General features: G+C 36.9%; 1 protein-coding gene across 1 annotated transcript in view; it reads left to right on the top strand.

Annotated features, from left to right (window-relative positions):
• The window catches only part of grid1b (glutamate receptor, ionotropic, delta 1b), a 477059-nt gene extending 472892 nt beyond the window's left edge, over positions 1 to 4167 (top strand). Inside the window, exon 16 of the mRNA XM_058794196.1 lies at positions 3676 to 4167. Within this exon, the coding sequence (XP_058650179.1) occupies positions 3676 to 4092 (417 nt within the window). The 3' untranslated portion in view covers positions 4093 to 4167. The remainder of the gene's footprint in view (positions 1 to 3675) is intronic.
• The last annotated feature ends 13402 nt before the right edge of the window (positions 4168 to 17569 follow it).

Below are 17569 nucleotides of genomic sequence, written 5' to 3'. Positions count from 1 at the left end.
GAAAAAAAAAAAAAAGGAGCCACCCCAAAAACATAACTCGAACCCCAAACAGTCAATAATCCCTAGTAATTTACCTAGTAATTTACATATTGCAATTATATGTCAATGTGGACAAGTTTTATGGATTTATTTATTGGATTTATTTATCTTCATATTTTCGATTTTACATTTATTCTTCATTTGTTTATGATCTCATGCAGGTTACTAAGGATTACAGACTGGCAAGGGTTTCTGGTCCATTGACATATAATGATATTGCTACTGCTTCATCGGAGGGGAGCAAGGACATTTGGACAGACAGAGAAAAAGACTGGGATGAAGCAGAAGCTATTGACACAGGTCAGAATAGAATTGTAGGCCTCTTTTTTGATCGGCTGGGAATTAACCGGACCAGATGTAGAAGCCATCTAACATTAAAGATTTATTTATTTATTTATTTTGTGTTTTAGTTGCCTCATTTAGCAGATTCATCTTCCAAATTGTGTTGGGTTTAGAATGACGCCTCTGCTTTTCCTGCATTCCTGCACAATGCCACATTAATGATGATAAATTATTTTCCAGTTCTATCAAAATCAGTGTTAAGCACACTTCTGCTGTTTAATTGGTGGCATTTATTTGTTGAGACATTAAGCTATTGCAACATGATTATGAACATATTTCAATAAGAGTTCTACTACTTGTGGCAGTGATGACTTAATTAGTGTGGATCTCTTTCATGAATCAGTGATGTACATTTATGTAATCGCCCTATAATTTAAATGACTAAACACTAAAGAAGTCTCGTAATTGTGTTAAAAATGATGCATGATTCATTTGCATACCTTCAAACAAAGGCAAGGATACATCAAATTCAGTCAAGTGATTTCTTAGTGGTGTACATGACAATGAAAGAAGCAACAAGATTCCACAAGGATAAATGTCATTGCAAATAGCGTTGCTAGGGCAGCAGATGCCCTGGATTTCAGATCTCAGACCTTTTTCCTCCTCCTGTGTAACAAGAAGGAAAATCACAATATCACAATCAGAATAGGACTCAAATGTACACTTTAGATCCATTAAGATTCTTAACAAGATCCGCTAGTAAGAAGGTTAGCTGGAAATTATTGCATGGCCTGAAGCAAATCTAGTACGCACTCTCCGTATAGATGATTGAAAAGCTTGATGCTCAGGTTTTGGTCTACCTGGTCTCATCATGATGATTGACAAGAAATCTGAGTTTGGGTAGTTTCACCACCTGTTATCTGTTTGCAATAATAAAGCTAGGTCTCTGAACCTGTTTTCTTTTACTTTCTGCAAACTGTGGATACAATTTACAAATCACAATTTACCATCTGTTGATTGACTATGGTGAAATGACTAAAGAAATGACACTGTTTATAGGAAAAGAGGAGCAATTTGGTAATTTCTGACTCGGCGCACATATTTAGTTTGGAAGTCATTACATCCGGTTAGACAGATAATGCCTAGTCACGCATATTTCAGCACATCCAAAATACACTAATCAGATCTGAAAATATTGCATCCCTAAAGAGTCTAAAGTCGTTGCAGTACCTATGCAACTCTCCACTGGAATCAGTGAAAAGGTGGTTGTAGTCTGACAGAAACCAGACATGTTTTGGAAAAACACATAATTGAGTGTTTGTAGCTGAGAAGAAGCACTCAGGTTATTTCCTTCAGTTCAGTTATTTTTTCTGAGTTTCCTTGTTCACTTTTTTCAGCAAAAGTCTGCAGTTTTATATATATATATATATATACACATATAATTCTTTTTTTAAATAAATAAAATCTTACGTCATTATCACTTAAATTTTAACCCAACTCTATTCATTAGTTTAGACAAAAAAGATTACTGAACTGTGATGAGACTGTGGGAAATTTATGGAAACATGTATCCCCTTGGAAATATTTGTAGTCTGCTTCAACCTAACATGACAGACTAATTTACCCAGTGCAATTGCTTTGCAATTCCAGGCTTAACTCCTGACCTATCCCTCCCTAAAGCTTCATTACTCTCTAATGTGTCTTTGCATTTGATGCTGCAAAGCTTCATTAATCTACATATTTGAGGATGCTGTGAGATCTTAACCACTAATTTTGTGTAACAGATTGTGACCTTACTATAACAGTGGTGGACTCTGGAGCCAATCTGTATTCCTTCTGCGTAATTCTAAAAAATAAATATTCAAAACGAATTGGAGATTAGATGAGACCTATGGACTAGTAAGGTCTCTCCACTTTGGCTTTGAATTACTAAATTCAATTTATTAGTATTCAAGCAATGGAGCGATTCTCTCTCTCTCTCTCTCTCTCTCTTAACGTTGTAATAGTTTTATTGTTTGATCCATATATACTCTGAATTTAATAATTCCTAGAGGAAACATGTACAGATGAAGTTGCTATTCTCTAGCCATTCTTCTTATTGAATACATGTTGATAATAAGCAACTGCTCTTAACCACTGTCAGCCATTCTAACACAAAGGGCATCAATATTTTTATGCTCACCAAGCTAGTTTCTTAAAATATCTTTATTTTGCTGGTTAAAATGAGCACCTTGTATTTTGTAAAGAATAATTAAGTCTTTGCATATACATTATCTGAGCTCATAAGCTCACATCTACCTAAAACCTAACCAATTCTCAACAATATAAAGCACATAACAGGCACATAAATGTAATAATAATTCATTCATAACAATGATCATTTCAAATTAATTAATTGATGAATTAATTAAATACATTTTTATATAAATATATTGCAAATACATGGATTTCAAGTCTTCTGAATTCATATAAATCTATACAACTACTACTACTACAACTAATAGTAATAATAATAATAATAATAATAATATCAATGTAACGTAGATAAAATCTGGATCCGTGGGGAGGATAATTGAGGAAGCAACATTAGCTTTTCACCTGGACTTAATTTTCTCATATTTTTGTTTTGTTTTGTTTTGTTTTGTTTTGTTTTGTTTTGTTTTGTTTTGTTTTGTTTTGTTTTGTTTTGTTTTGTTTTGTTTTCATAATGCAGTGGTTTAACATTTTTATGTTTTGCATTGTGGTACAAGAGAATAATTATGGTACTTAAAAAAAAAAAAAAAAAAAACTCTACACCGTAAGTAATTTGACCACAGAATGCAGCATATACTTACATTACAATATATACTACACTGTTTCTTTAGGCAAAAAACAAAAACAAAAATTCAATAAAAACATAAAATTGAGCTTGAAACAAACTTTGAAAACACTTTACATGACTAAATTCCAAGTACACGGTTTTAAAATGCATGCTGTGTTTTAACTTACAATTAACTACAATCATAATTCCTGTACATTTTAATGTTAATGTCTGTTATGAAAAGCAGGTTGGCTCCAGTATTAAAGTTGTTAGTGATTTTAATTGTAATGGCAGGTTTAGTGTCACTCGAGCATTATTATTTTACACGCCCACTGGCCAAATTTGATTTCAAGGTGCACATTCTATAAAACCTCTCTTTCAAACAATTTTCTACTCTCTGAACTTTCCAATTGGGTCTTTTTAGCACATTCGCAACACACCCTGCAGTAACTCAAATAAGCCTTACTTGCATGGAGCTTAAAAGCAAAAATCCCATCCTGGAACCAGCAGATCTCAGCCTCTCTGTCCCTCCTTTCTTCTCTCACCCTCTCTAGGACAAGGAGGTGAACCTGGAACAGGTGCATCGGCGTATGAACAGTCTTATGGACGAGGACATGGCACACAAGCAGATCCCCGCACCATCTATCGAGATCTCTGCCCTGGACATCGGCAGCATGCCGCCCAGCCAGCAGCGGGAGGCTGTGCGAGACTACCCGGGCACGGGCCTGTCTGTGAGCACCTTCCTCCCGGAGCAAGCTCATGGGGTGGGCCGGATGCTGGCCCAGGGTCCTGGCAGCACCCTACCCCTTCCTCTCAGCAGCTCCACCATGCCCTCCATCCAATGCAAACACAGGGCTCCCAACGGGGGCCTGTTCCGACAGAGTCCCGCCAAGACGCCCATGCCAATGTCCTACCAGTCAGTACCAGGAGGACCCATCCCAGAAGCTATTGAGCATAGTACATCCATCTAAGGCCATCGTCACCATGGGCTGCCTCACACTTGCTTTTCAAAGGAAGAAAGCCGAGGTGCAGTTGGAGCTTTGGAAACTGTGGCAGTGTAAAAAGAGGTGGGGTGTAGAGATTTTTATTATGAAAAAAAAAATGAAAACATGAGAAATCATTTTTTCTTGTACATATTTGTAAATACTGAAAGAGCAAAGTAAGTAAAAGTGTATTTTGAATATTCTCAATTTTTGAAGTTGAGTTACAAAAACAAATGAACAACAAAAAAGGACATATAAAAATTATTCAAAACGACTGTTTGAATGGCTTTGTGAATTTTGTTCTCTATGGGTAAAGACTCAAATTCATTGTGATTGTTTTCTAAGTGCCGAAATAAAAGATGTCTCTCCACGTTTTGTTACTAGATGATCATACACGGCTGTAGGAACCCAAAAGCTGAGCGCTGATAATTATGCACCCCTTTTACAGTCATAAACCTTCTTCAACCTGCAAACTTAATTTTGCTTCCTTTTCTGATTTTGGTTGTTGATTACTGATATACAGGTGCATCTCAATAAATTAGAATGTCGTGGAAAAGTTCATTTATTTCAGTAATTCAACTCAAATTGTGAAACTTGTGTATTAAATAAATTCAGTGCACACAGACTGAAGTAGTTTAAGTCTTTGGTTCTTTTAATTGTGATGATTTTGGCTCACATTTAACAAAAACCCACCAATTCACTATCTCAACAAATTAGAATACTTTATAAGACCAATAAAAAAAATTAAAAAAAACATTTTTAGTGAATTGTTGGCCTTCTGGTAAGTATGTTCATTTACTGTATATGTACTCAATACTTGGTAGGGGCTCCTTTTGCTTTAATTACTGCCTCAATTCGGCGTGGCATGGAGGTGATCAGTTGACATTGCACCCCAAATCATCACAGACTGTGGAAACTTAACACTGGACTTGGGCTATGAGCTTCTCCACCCTTCCTCCAGATTCTAGGACCTTGGTTTCCAAATAAAAAATACAAAACTTGCTCTTATCTGAAAAGAGGACTTTGGACCACTGGGCAACAGTCCAGTTCTTCTTCTCCTTAGCCCAGGTAAGACGCCTCTGACGTTGTCTGCGGTTCAGGAGTGGCTTAACAAGAGGAATACGACAACTGTAGCCAAATTCCTTGACATGTCTGTGTGTGGTGGCTCTTGATGCCATGACCCCAGCATCAGACTATTCCTTGTGAAGTTCACCCAAATTCTTGAATCGATTTTGCTTGACAATCCTCATAAGGCTGCTGTTCTCTCGGGTTGGTTGTGCATCTTTTTCTTCCACACTTTTTCCTTCCACTCAACTTTCTGTTATCATGCTTGGATACAGCACTCTGTGAACAGCCAGCTTCTTTGGCAATGAATGTTTGTGGCTTACCCTCCTTGTGAAGGGTGTCAATGATTGTCTTCTGGACAACTGTCAGATCAGCAGTCTTCCCCATGATTGTGTAGCCTAGTGAACCAAACTGAAAGACCATTTTGAAGGCTCAGGAAACCTTTGCAGGTGTTCTGAGTTGATTAGCTGATTGGCATGTCACCATATTCTAATTTGTTGAGATAGTGAATTGGTGGGTTTTTGTTAAATGTGAGCCAAAATCATCACAATTAAAAGAACCAAAGACTTAAACTACTTCAGTCTGTGTGCATTGAATTTATTTAATACACAAGTTTCACAATTTGAGTTGAATTACTAAAATAAATTAACTTTTCCATGGCATTCTAATTTCTTGAGATGCACCTGTAGATTCATGTGCTTACATTGAGTTGATGGTGTTTATGGGTTTACTGAACAAGCAAAGGCTAACTATTCAAAATATAGCAGTGACTTGTGCGGGAATGCCATGTCAGACAAGTTAAAACTTTGCAATCATGGCAACAGCACTGAAGAAAGTTTTTGTTGTTGTTGTTGTTGTTTTTGTTGTTTTTTTGTTGTTTTTTTTTTTTTTTTTTTTTACTGTTTTCAGACTTTTTGAGACTATCAATCAGTGAGCACAACCAGCCCAGAGAGAACAATTATATTCCAGAAACATAACACTTTTAATTTGTTGCACAACAAGGACATTTTACACCAGTTCAAGCTGTCATTTATAAAAGAGCTGTATTATCATTACTTTTCTGATATTCTGCCAAAACTTTTTTTTTCTTTTTTTGTACACCTGTACAACACCTCACACGGAGTATATAGACAAAAAAAAAAAAAAAAAACTTGTATATGAAATGATTTTCATAATTTACATGTTGTGATATCTTTTTTCCTAATGAGTTGCAAGGGAATATGTGCTTGGTGTAAATGAAGCCATGCTGGTACGCCCACAACTGGACACACATCTTGCAGGCAATTCTAAATAGTCCAAACACACATATGAATTATTTTTTACTGTACAATTAAACTTTTACATTTCTTTTTACATGCTGTTTTTTAATCGTTTTTCAGGAGGTTCGGACCAATTATGAATCTCAGCCGTGTTATGTTAGTGACCTAAACCAGAACAACCTTATACACTCATTCCATTTACAGCTACCTGTGTGTATTTTCCTGTTGCCATTCCACAGACGCTCTGAAATTTGCCGTTTGTCAGCTCACAAAGAAAAGGACATTTGTCAGTGTGGAGCACATAGACCAGTTTCTGAGAAGATTTCACCCTGCACATGCTTGTCAGTCATAACTCAAGGTTGTATCCTGTATATTTTGTACAAGTCCAAGTAGTTACTAATGTGAACCAAAGTGATATATTACACTGTGTAACACAACCTATGGCTTTGAGATGCCGACAGTGGTGGTAAGGATGTGTAATTTGTAGGGTTAAGTGTCTTCACTGCCTTACACTTGTGCCCCTTTGATTTCAGATAAAAACATCCAATATTCCATGAAATATAACAGTATCATAGCATAGTCTGTAACATTACATCTAAGGGAGACTCTTATTTTATTTATGAATATGCTGCTTGGAGTTTCTTAATCTTTAATAAAGAAATATGGTTTACATCGTTTGATTGATGCTTTAATAATTTTGGACAAATACTGATGTTTCTTTGGTACAAATGAAGAAAAAATACGTAATCGTCATTATAATCGTCAAACATTTGTACCTTAGTATATTTTCTTTCTTCATACTTTTGTACCATTTGAGTTCTTTGTGTTGCATTGCGATTCATATTTTTGGACCTGTTTCTGAGAACATCAGAATTTAATTAGTTAATGGCACATCAGATGTAGTAGGATGCATTCACAGTTTGATGAGGAAAATTCCCTGAAATAGTTGTTGGATGTAGCCATGCCATACCGTATTTGTTGCAGTGACATACCAAATATCTTCTCAACAACATATGTTATTACCATATTTGTTGTGGTGATGTTATAGTAACTATAACCAAATTTAAAATAAATATAAAAATGTATTGCAGAATTGACCTGAAGTCACGTCATGAGAGACTGTTCATATGCAAATTAGCTAAACGGGCCACTTTATCACTAAAAACCATAAAAATACACACACACACACACACTGTTTAATAAAGCAATAAGCAATACATTGTGATTTATAATGATTTTAAAACAGTTTAGGGGCTTTGTTAGGCACAGAGCAGAACGCCAGCTTAACTTTTCTAAAATTACTATAAATCACAGCTTCGCAGGGCTTATTGCTTTTATAAAATGTAAGACTGATGTAAAGAGATCGCAGGTATGTGTTTATAGAGTATTTTACAATGGCTTTGAATGTGACTTACCAAGTCACGATCAAGGACCAGCACTATCCTTTTTTTATGAATAGAGATTTGTCTTGTGCCTGATTCACAAAGAAAAAAAAAAAAAAGATATGTCACTGAGGCATGACAAATTACAGGCAAGTATCTCTACAAAGATAATACATTTAAAACAACATAATTTTAAGTAAAATATTTGATCAATTTTGTGCATTTCCCAAAAAATATCCAATTTGCCATAATAAAAACGAGCAAACGACTGAAAGGTATCTGGAGATCAGCGTATCCTGTCATAATGTTCTCCATGGGAATAATTAGCTGCATTTTTTGAGGACATTTTGAGTAATTTCTGGAACTTTAGAAAATATTCTTCAAAAAGAGACTTTACCAAGATATTGTTGCAATGCTGTCATAAACTAATGTGTTGCAGATGAAAGGATGACATCTTCTAGTGAAGTCATCAGAATGTTGCTGGGTAGTAACAAGTGATAATTATAGCTGCATTGTTTAAAATGCTAAATTTAAGTTTAGTCATGACAACTCTCAGAATATAATTTACTATTAACAGATCTGGAATGGAAGGTAAAGTTGCTGCTGTTGCTGTACAATTTCTACTGCTAAGACACACTGTAGTGAACATGTATGACCTGCAGCTGCACTAATAGATATACATCATAGTCCTTGTAAGCAGATGTAGACAGGTGGTACAGGGGAGGAGAAATACGTCAATGAGAGAACTCTGATGCAGTGAGATGTTTGCTTATAGCATGTACTGAAGCAGACTATTTTTAAATGTGAGAGCAGATGGATCAAGCAATCATTGGCTGCAAATTACAAGCCAAGGTCTCATCAGTGTGTGCTATACTGTTAGACATTGCAAAGGGTTTTTACAGTAATTAAGATTTACAGTAGCAAACTATTTGAGTAAATTACTGTAAAAATCCAATTAATCAGTATACTACTGTAATTCATTCATTTTAATATAGATTTCATTAGATTTGATTATTTTTATATAAAATTAATTTTACTCTACATAGGTACTACTGGCATTAAATTAAAACAGACACAATAATTACAAAATATCAAATTCTTTATTTAAAACATTGCATGTATAACGCTTAAAAATTGTCTTCCAATGTTGGAACAGTGCATCTTCATTTTTCCTGTCTTGGGACGTTTTGCAGTGCATTATGTTGTGTCCTCTGGATTTATCCTCACAAAGAATCTTTAGGCAACAGAAACATAATGGGGAAAAAAGACAAACAGCCAAAGACAAACATCTGCAAAACCCAGGTGCTGCTCCAAAACGTGGCCACCACCTTTGCTCACCATCCACTTTGTTAGTGACAGAAATGTCTTCTCTAAAAAACAAGAAGTAGAAATGGCACACTTTTAAAAGGCAAACTCCATATAGAATACACACCTCTCAAAACCATAGTTGTTCTCTTACCATGAATTATCAGTTTCAGGGTGGCTGGCGCTGCTCCACGTCTTCCTTGATGCTTCATTGCAGTTGCCTATAAAACACAAATACAAAAAATGCAGTAAATCTTAAATTCCATTAAAAACTATAACAAACTAATTCTAAAACTAGAAAAGGCAGCTAGCCATAAAACCTGTTTAACTTAGCTAACATACGATTTTATTTTCTCAATAGGCAACTGGCCAACATTAACTACTAACACCTGAACAAAATTTCATATTAGTTAACCTAATGTTAATATAAGATAAGCGTTGCTCGTTAAAAATAATTTTAATTCGGTAACTTAATTCAATAAGCTGACAAACCTCGTTTGAAACGACAGCGCAGTTTACCATAGTAAGTTTGTTACCGCCATGTTAACGGGTAAATGTTACTAACGTTAGGTAAACTGGTGTGCAAAAATCTGACACAAACACACAGACAAATGTACATATATTTTTTTACCTTGCTTGCTGGTCTTATTCTCTCGTAAGGTGCATTGACACACAGCGCAGATGTTCTCCGGAACTCTCCCACTTTTTGCGGGTTCATCCCCGGGAAAAACCCGCGGTGCTGCCCTGCTGGATCCGTGCCTTCCTCGGATGCGAGTAGCGCGGCGTGGCGCGACTCGATAAAAAAACTATATAGAACCCATTATATATACTATCTACAGTGGATGCGGACAGTAAAGTGATGCCCGGTTTATTTCTGACGTACAGATGCACTCCAAGCGCTCTGCACTGTTTCTGACACAAAGTACAAACAGATTTTCCAATCATTACAAGCGATGTAACGCAGTGTAATCGGTCCCAAGCTGTTGCGGCGTTATAGACACGGTGCAGGGCAAATCGTGTCATTTCAAATGTAAGAAATGAGGAAAATAAAACAACCTCAATAGAATGGTGCCAAAGAGGTAGTTACAGCAAATACAGTAGTATACAGCAATTTTTTAAAATACAGTAATTCTCTGTATGTGGGGTCTGGCGTCACAGAAAATGTCCATGATGCAAAGGGTATTACAGTTATTTACTGTAAAGGGAATTTGCAGTATTATACTGGGTGATATACAGTAAATAACTGCAGAAATTACAGAAATGTCTAACAGTGTATGTATGTGAAACTTTTATTATTGTTATTGCATTTAAATAATTTGATAATCATAATAAGTTATTATTGCATGAATTGGATGCACATTTCAAACATCTTTGTTGTTCATCTTGTTAATTGAGTGAAATCATGTAATCTAAATTTACAGGTGCATCTCAGTAAATTAGAATGTTGTGAAAAAGTTAATTTTTTCTTGTAAGTTATTTCAAAAAGTGAAACTTTCATATATTTTAGATTCATTGCATATAAAGTAAAACATTTCAAAAGTTTTTTTGTTTTGTTTTAATTTTGATGATTAGAGCTTACAGCTCATGAAAGTCAAAAATCAGTATCTCAAAATATTAGAATATTTATATTTGAGTTTCAATAAATGACCATCCCTACTGTATAAATTCCGGGTATCTCTTGTTCTTTGAAACCACCATAATGGAGAAGACTGCTGACTTGGCAATGATCCAGAAGACGAACATTGACACCCTCCACAAAGAGGGTAAGTCACAGAGGGTCATTACTGAAAGGTGTGGCTGTTTGCAGAGTGCTGTATCAAAGCATATTAAATGCAAAGTTGTCCGGAAGGAATAATTTGGGTAGGAAAAGGTGCACAAGCAAGAGGGATGACTGCAAGCTTGAGAATACTGTCAAGCAAAGCTGATTCAAACACTTGTCAGAGCTTCACAAGGAGTGAACTGAAGCTGGAGTCAGTGCATCAAGAGTCACCACGCTCAGACGTCTTCAGGAAAAGAGCTACCAAGCCACTTCTGAACCAGAGACAACGTCAGAAGCATCTTACCTGGGCTGTGGAGAAAAAGACGTGGGCTGTGGAGAAAAAGAACTGGACTGTTGCTCAGTGGTCCAAAGTCCTCTTTTCAGATGAAAGTAAATTTTGCATTTCGTTTAGAAATCAAGGTCCCAGAGTCTGGAGGAAGAGTGGAGAGGCACAGAATCCATGTCGCTTGAAGTCCACTGTGAAGTTTCCACAGTCTGTGATGATTTGGGCTGCCATGTCATCTGCTGGTGTTGGTCCACTGTGTTTTCTGAAGTCCACAGTCAACGCAGCCATCTACGAGGAAATTTTAGAGCACTTCATGCTTCCTTCTGCTGACAAGCTTTATGGAGATGCTGATTTCATTTTCCAGCAGGACTTGGCACCTGCCCACACTGCCAAAGGTACCAAAAGCTGGTTCAATGACCATGGTGTTGGTGTGCTTGACTGGCCAGCAAACTCACCAGACCTGAACCCCATAGAGAATCTATGGGGTATTGTCAAGAGGAAGATGAGAGACACCAGACCCAACAATGCAGATGAGCTGAAGGCCACTGTCAAAGAAACCTGGGCTTCCATACCACCTCAGCAGTGCCACAAACTGATCACCTCCATGCCACGCCAAATTGAGGCAGTAATTAAAGCAAAAGGAGCCCCAACCAAGTATTGAGTACATATACAGTAAATGAACATACTTTCCAGAAGGCCAACAATTTTTTTTTTTTTTATTGGTCTCATGAAGTATTCTAATTTGTTGAGATAGTGAATTGGTGGGTTTTTTGTTAAATGTGAGCCAAAATCATCACAATTAAAAGAACCAAAGACTGAAAATACTTCAGTCTGTGTGCATTGAATTTATTTAATACACGAGTTTCACAATTTGAGTTAAATTACTGAAATAAATGAGCTTTTCCACGACATTCAAATTTATTGAGATGCACCTTTATAGTATATTGCAATAATTGTATTATTTTGATCAAAAATTAAGGCATGTATCACTGCTAAATACATGTGGAAATGGGGTCTAAAATGGATTGCTGAAACCAAATATGGAAATACATGTGACAACATCGCATTGTAAATGCTATCCTTCCTTGAATATGTTCCTGACAGCAATAGAGAGGGGTAGTAATACACTCCAGTAGTGATCCTTCCCCATTTGGCACACCTATATTCCCTCAAAAAAGAAGCTACACTAATGAATCAAATTTGTAAGGACAATGCTTGGAACACAAACCTATACATGCAATGAACGGAGACTCAGAGTGCGGCTGTATCTGTTGTTGACTTCTAGTACCTCTCAGCTGGAATATCAGAAAAAGTGGTGTTTACTGAAAAGGTACTGCAATGACGAGATTACATTTTGGAGCTTTTCCATTCCAGTGCTGTGATTGACAGTTGACATCAGAGGTGGCACACCTTTTCCAGTTTCTCCCAGTTAACAGGAAGTGATGGTTTATAGGTACAGTTTAAAATATTAGCAATTTTCTTAAACACACCACTGTTTTGCTTCAGAAGACAATGATTCACCAACTGGGGTTGTATTAATTTATTTAAATTGTTTGTGTTCGTTTGAAGAAAGGAAATCATATACAGTACATTTTGGATGGTATAAGGGTGAGTAAAGCCATAAGCCATCACCATTTTGCCTTTCACCAAAAAAAAAAAAAAAGAAAACAACAAAAGGCTTAGAATCTGAGCTTAGAAAGAGAAAACTTGTTTGGCCCCAAAGCCTTCTGACATATAGTGCAGTTGTTCCTCTGGCTTTTGTTGTGTTGACTTTTATCTTGTTTTCTGTTTGCTGTGTCATGTTCGTTCCTTGTTTATTTAGCCCGTGTTGCTAGTGTTCTTTGTCAGGTCCTGTCCCACCTTGACAGTAATGTTGTTGTGCTCGGTTCCTGTTTCTTTTTTTCTTCTCATAGATTGTTTATAGTGTCTTTATACCAAAGTGTTTGGTGCTTCATTAAAATATTTCATCTGAATCCTGCTCTCCTGTTTCTTAGTTCACCTGTTGTTATACTGTTGTTAAACTCCAATCTTACCCTGTGTGAGCCATAAAATCACCTGTTTTCAAGTAACCCTGAACATCTTGATTAGCTGGTTCAGGTTTGTTTGATTTAGGGTTTGAGCTGACCTCTGCAGGACAGTAGCTCTCCAAGAGGATGGCTGGGAACCCCTGCTTTAAGGACAAAAGTCAATTTGAAGATATCACCAACTAAAGTAGGGGTTCTCAACTCTGGTAGTCGAGGTCCACTTTCCTGCAGAGTTTAGCTCCAACCCTGATCAAACACATGTGAACAAGCCAGTCAAGGTCTTCAGGATTACTAGAAAGTTATACACAGGTGATCAAGGCTGGAGAAAAACTAAGGAGGAAAGTGGACCTTGAGAGCCAAAGTTGAGAAGATTCACCCCCTTATGGAAAAAAAAGTTAATGTAGCCTACTGCAAGCGGACGGTGATCATGGATTCCTTCACGAGTGATTTAAAAAAAAAAAAAAGCTGAAACAAAACTGAAGAAGAGACGCACCTGTTATTGAACACACATGCAGTAAAGTGTAATGCACTTCTTGTTCTGCATGTTTTTTGCTAAAAAAGAATTGCTTCGAGTCTTTATTACAACCAACAAAAAGTATGGTTATTGTTGCATAAACGCAACAGTCAAAGTTGACTCAAGATGAAAAAAAAAATGCATTAGTCATCCGTCACTGACCGTGACAGCAAGTAGTCTTTTAAAGCAATAATCAGTGAATTAAGAAGGCTCTTTCAGTCGGCAATAGAGAGGAACGAACATTCTAACATGGATGGAAATTTATTGGCTAGGAGGATTGTATGCATCGCAGTCAGGGAGAAGGCTACTAACAGTAGTAAGGGAATTTTTTTTTTCTCTCGCAACTTGTTATTGACTTAATAGCAGTTTGCTGTGCAATATGTGCCGATCGGGTGCAGTCGGGTCTGTATCTTCCCGGCCGGGTTTGGGTCCAACTTTCAAAAAATGGTCGGGTCCGCGTCGGGTCCGGGTAGTATATTTAAGGCATTTCGATTTTTTTGTGCAGTTTTTGTCATTTCCAGGCCTTGTACTTTGATGAACTCCTCCTACAGTTTTAATTGGATTATCTTCAAATTTGGTGAGTATTATCATAAGGACTTTGTGACGTTAAATTGCGAAGATCTGGCAGCCTGGCAAAGTTTGATGTTTCGCCATGAAAGAGGAAGTTGCTGTAACTCAGGCAAGCAATATCCGATCTGCCCCAAACTTCACACGTTTTATAGGAGTTCAGTCCTGAACACATACTCATGCCCATATTCAGTTATAGTCATAGCACCACCTGCTAGCAACAGGAAGTATCATTATGGACTCCTAGGAACATATTAAAAAGCGTCAACAAGTGTTAAATAGGCTGGCAACATGCTAGAAACATACTAAAAAATGCTAGCAACACTTAGCTAAGTGATAAAGCATGCTATTAATGCAGTGAAACAGGAAGTACCTGTACAGTAACTCAGGCATGCAGTGTCCAATCTGCCCCAAATTTAACAAGTTTGATAAGAGTCCTGTCCTGAACACATCTACATGCCCAAATTCGGTTATAGTCAGTGCCACCTGCTGGCAACAGTAAGTGACATGTTTAACACTGTTATGGACTCCTAGCAACATATTAAAAAGCGTCAGCGAGTATTAAATAGGCTGGCAACATGCAAGAAATATGCTAAAACATGCTAGAAACACTTAGCTAAGTGTTAAAGCATGCTATTAATGCAGTGAAACAGGAAGTTGATGTAACTCAGGCATGCAGTGTCCAATCTGCCCGAAACTTAACATGTTTGATGAGAGTCCTGTCCTGAACACATCTACATGCCAAGATTCAGTTATAGTCATAGCGTCACCTACTGTCAATAGGAAGTGACATGTTTAACACTGTGATGCACTATTAGCAACACAGTAAAATATGCCATTGTGTGCTAAAAATGTTAGAATCATGCTCAAACATGCTACCAACACTTTGCTCAGTGCTAAAGCATGCTATTAACGCCATCAAACAGGAAGTTGTTGTAACTCATGCATACAACGATCTGCCTCAGACTTCACATATTTGATTAGAGTCCTGGCCTGAAGACATCTACATGTACATGCTAATATTCGGATACAGTTATAGCGCCACCTACTGGCAACAGGAAGTGACATGTTTAACACTGTGATGCACTATTAGCAACACAGTAAAATATACCATTGTGTGCTAAACATGGTAGAAATATGCTCAAACATGCTAGCAACACTTACTAAGTGCTAAAGCATGCTATTAATACCATGAAAGAGTAAGTTGTTGTAACTCATGCATACAGTACCCAATCTGCCTCAAACTTCACACGTTTTATAATAGTCCTGGCCTGAACACATCTAAAGGCCAATGTTCAGTTACAATTATAGTGCCACCTGCTGGCAACAGGAAATGACTTGTTTCACACTAACTTAAACATGCAATGTCCGATCTACCCCAAACTTCACATGTTTGATAAGAGTCCTAACCTGAACACATCTTAAGGCCAATATTCAGTTATAATCATACCGCTACCTGCTGGCAACAGGAAATTACTTGTTTTACACTAACTCTAACATGCAATGTCCGATCTGCCCCAAACGTCACATGTTTGATAGAGCCTGTCCTCCAACAAGCGCCAACCCTATAGGTCGTTTGTGCAAGCCCTTATTACGACCTATATTTACGTTTTAAAGTTAAGCGCCCTCTAGCGCGCGTAAAAATAATGACAGTCTCATGTTGCGTCTGTCGTCATGAAATGACGTATGACTGTCATTACCAATCAAAATGCGTGTTTATTTAAATGCAATGTGTGGACTTTTTACACTGATCTCACAGTATTCGTACATATTTTACTAGGTGGCTAATTCGTACGAATGACCACACCTAACCCTACCCCTAAACCTACCCCTTACAGGAATCGTGCAAAATCATGATTTTTAGTGCACATTTTATGAGCGCGTGCGTTCTCTGGGATCGAACCCATGACCGCATGATCACATAATTACATATCGTCGTATACCGCAATGCTCTATCAACCGAGCTACACGAAACCCGAACTATGATGCAGATAAAAGAGTACAAAACATTAATATGAAAATGTCCTGTTGCCGATAGGGGCGCAATTGTAGCATACACTCTGATGGGTCGTATTTCAGGGATTTGGACAAACGACCTATACGGGCGTATTGGTTGGAGGACAGGTTGGTTTGATATGAGTCCTGGCCTGAACATGTCTCAAGGCCAGTATTCAGTCATAATCATAGTGCCAACAGCTGGCAACAGGAAATTTCTTGTTTTACACTAACTTAAACATGCAATGTCTGATCTGCCCCAAACTTCACGTTTCGTAAGAGTCCTGGCCTGAAGACTTCTACATGCCAATATTCAGTTATGACGTCACATATTCAGTAAATTACTTTCACACATTCCTCCTATATTTAGCACTTTGAAAGCATATTGCCCGCTGTTCGCTGTCTTCCTATGGCCACCGGGTGACGGTGAGCCCGGCTGAGAAGGCCATTTCATTGCTGCTTGCAGCTTTAATTAATTTCTGTAATTACATTTATAGTTACACTGTTGACACATTCTTTACACCTTAACCCACCCTTAAACTTGCCCATACCACCAAACCTGCCCCTAACCTTACCTGTATCCCACCTCAATAGCAGCAAAAGTGTTTTTCAATATAATATGAATACAATAAGTACATTGTACTTATTTTATGTAATTACATAGTAGTTAAGACCCTCTAATGTAAAGTGAGACCCAGGTTTTAATCTTTAATTAGATATATTATATCCTTAATGCATTACATATAAGCAATTATATTTTGGCAATTAATATTCAACTTTTAATTTAAAGTAAAATTTATTTTAAATTTGGTTAAACTTTATTTTGATAGTCCACTTTAGACATTCTACTAACTATAAGTAACTTTGTAACTACATGTCAACATCTCATTAATTTGCAACTACATGTCTACTAACTCTCAGAATACACTTTTAGGGTAGGTTTAGGGTAAGTAGAATAAGTTGGCATATACTTGCAAAGTTTCTCATAGTCAGTAAGTTGTGGACACATTAAAATAAAGTGTTAGAAGTTATTAAGCAGACAGTCTAATACTCTAATGACTGCTAGTTGACAAGTAATTGCAAAGTTACTTAATGTTAGTAGAATGTCTAAAGTGGACTATCGAAGTAAAGTGTTACCTAGAATTTAATTTTAAAATTTAAATTAAAGTGCACAATTTCATTCAGAAATTGCTAGTAAACTTTGCAATCAATTACATAGAAATGGCAAGTAACACAATCAATTAAGCATAAAATTTTGAAGTAAAAAGACTGAAATACTGTTTTCTAAATGTGAGTACATGTGTCCCTG

The sequence above is a fragment of the Onychostoma macrolepis genome, chromosome 12, assembly GCF_012432095.1.
Source record: "Onychostoma macrolepis isolate SWU-2019 chromosome 12, ASM1243209v1, whole genome shotgun sequence".
NCBI lineage: Eukaryota > Metazoa > Chordata > Actinopteri > Cypriniformes > Cyprinidae > Onychostoma > Onychostoma macrolepis.
This window is presented reverse-complemented; position numbering and strand designations above follow the sequence as displayed.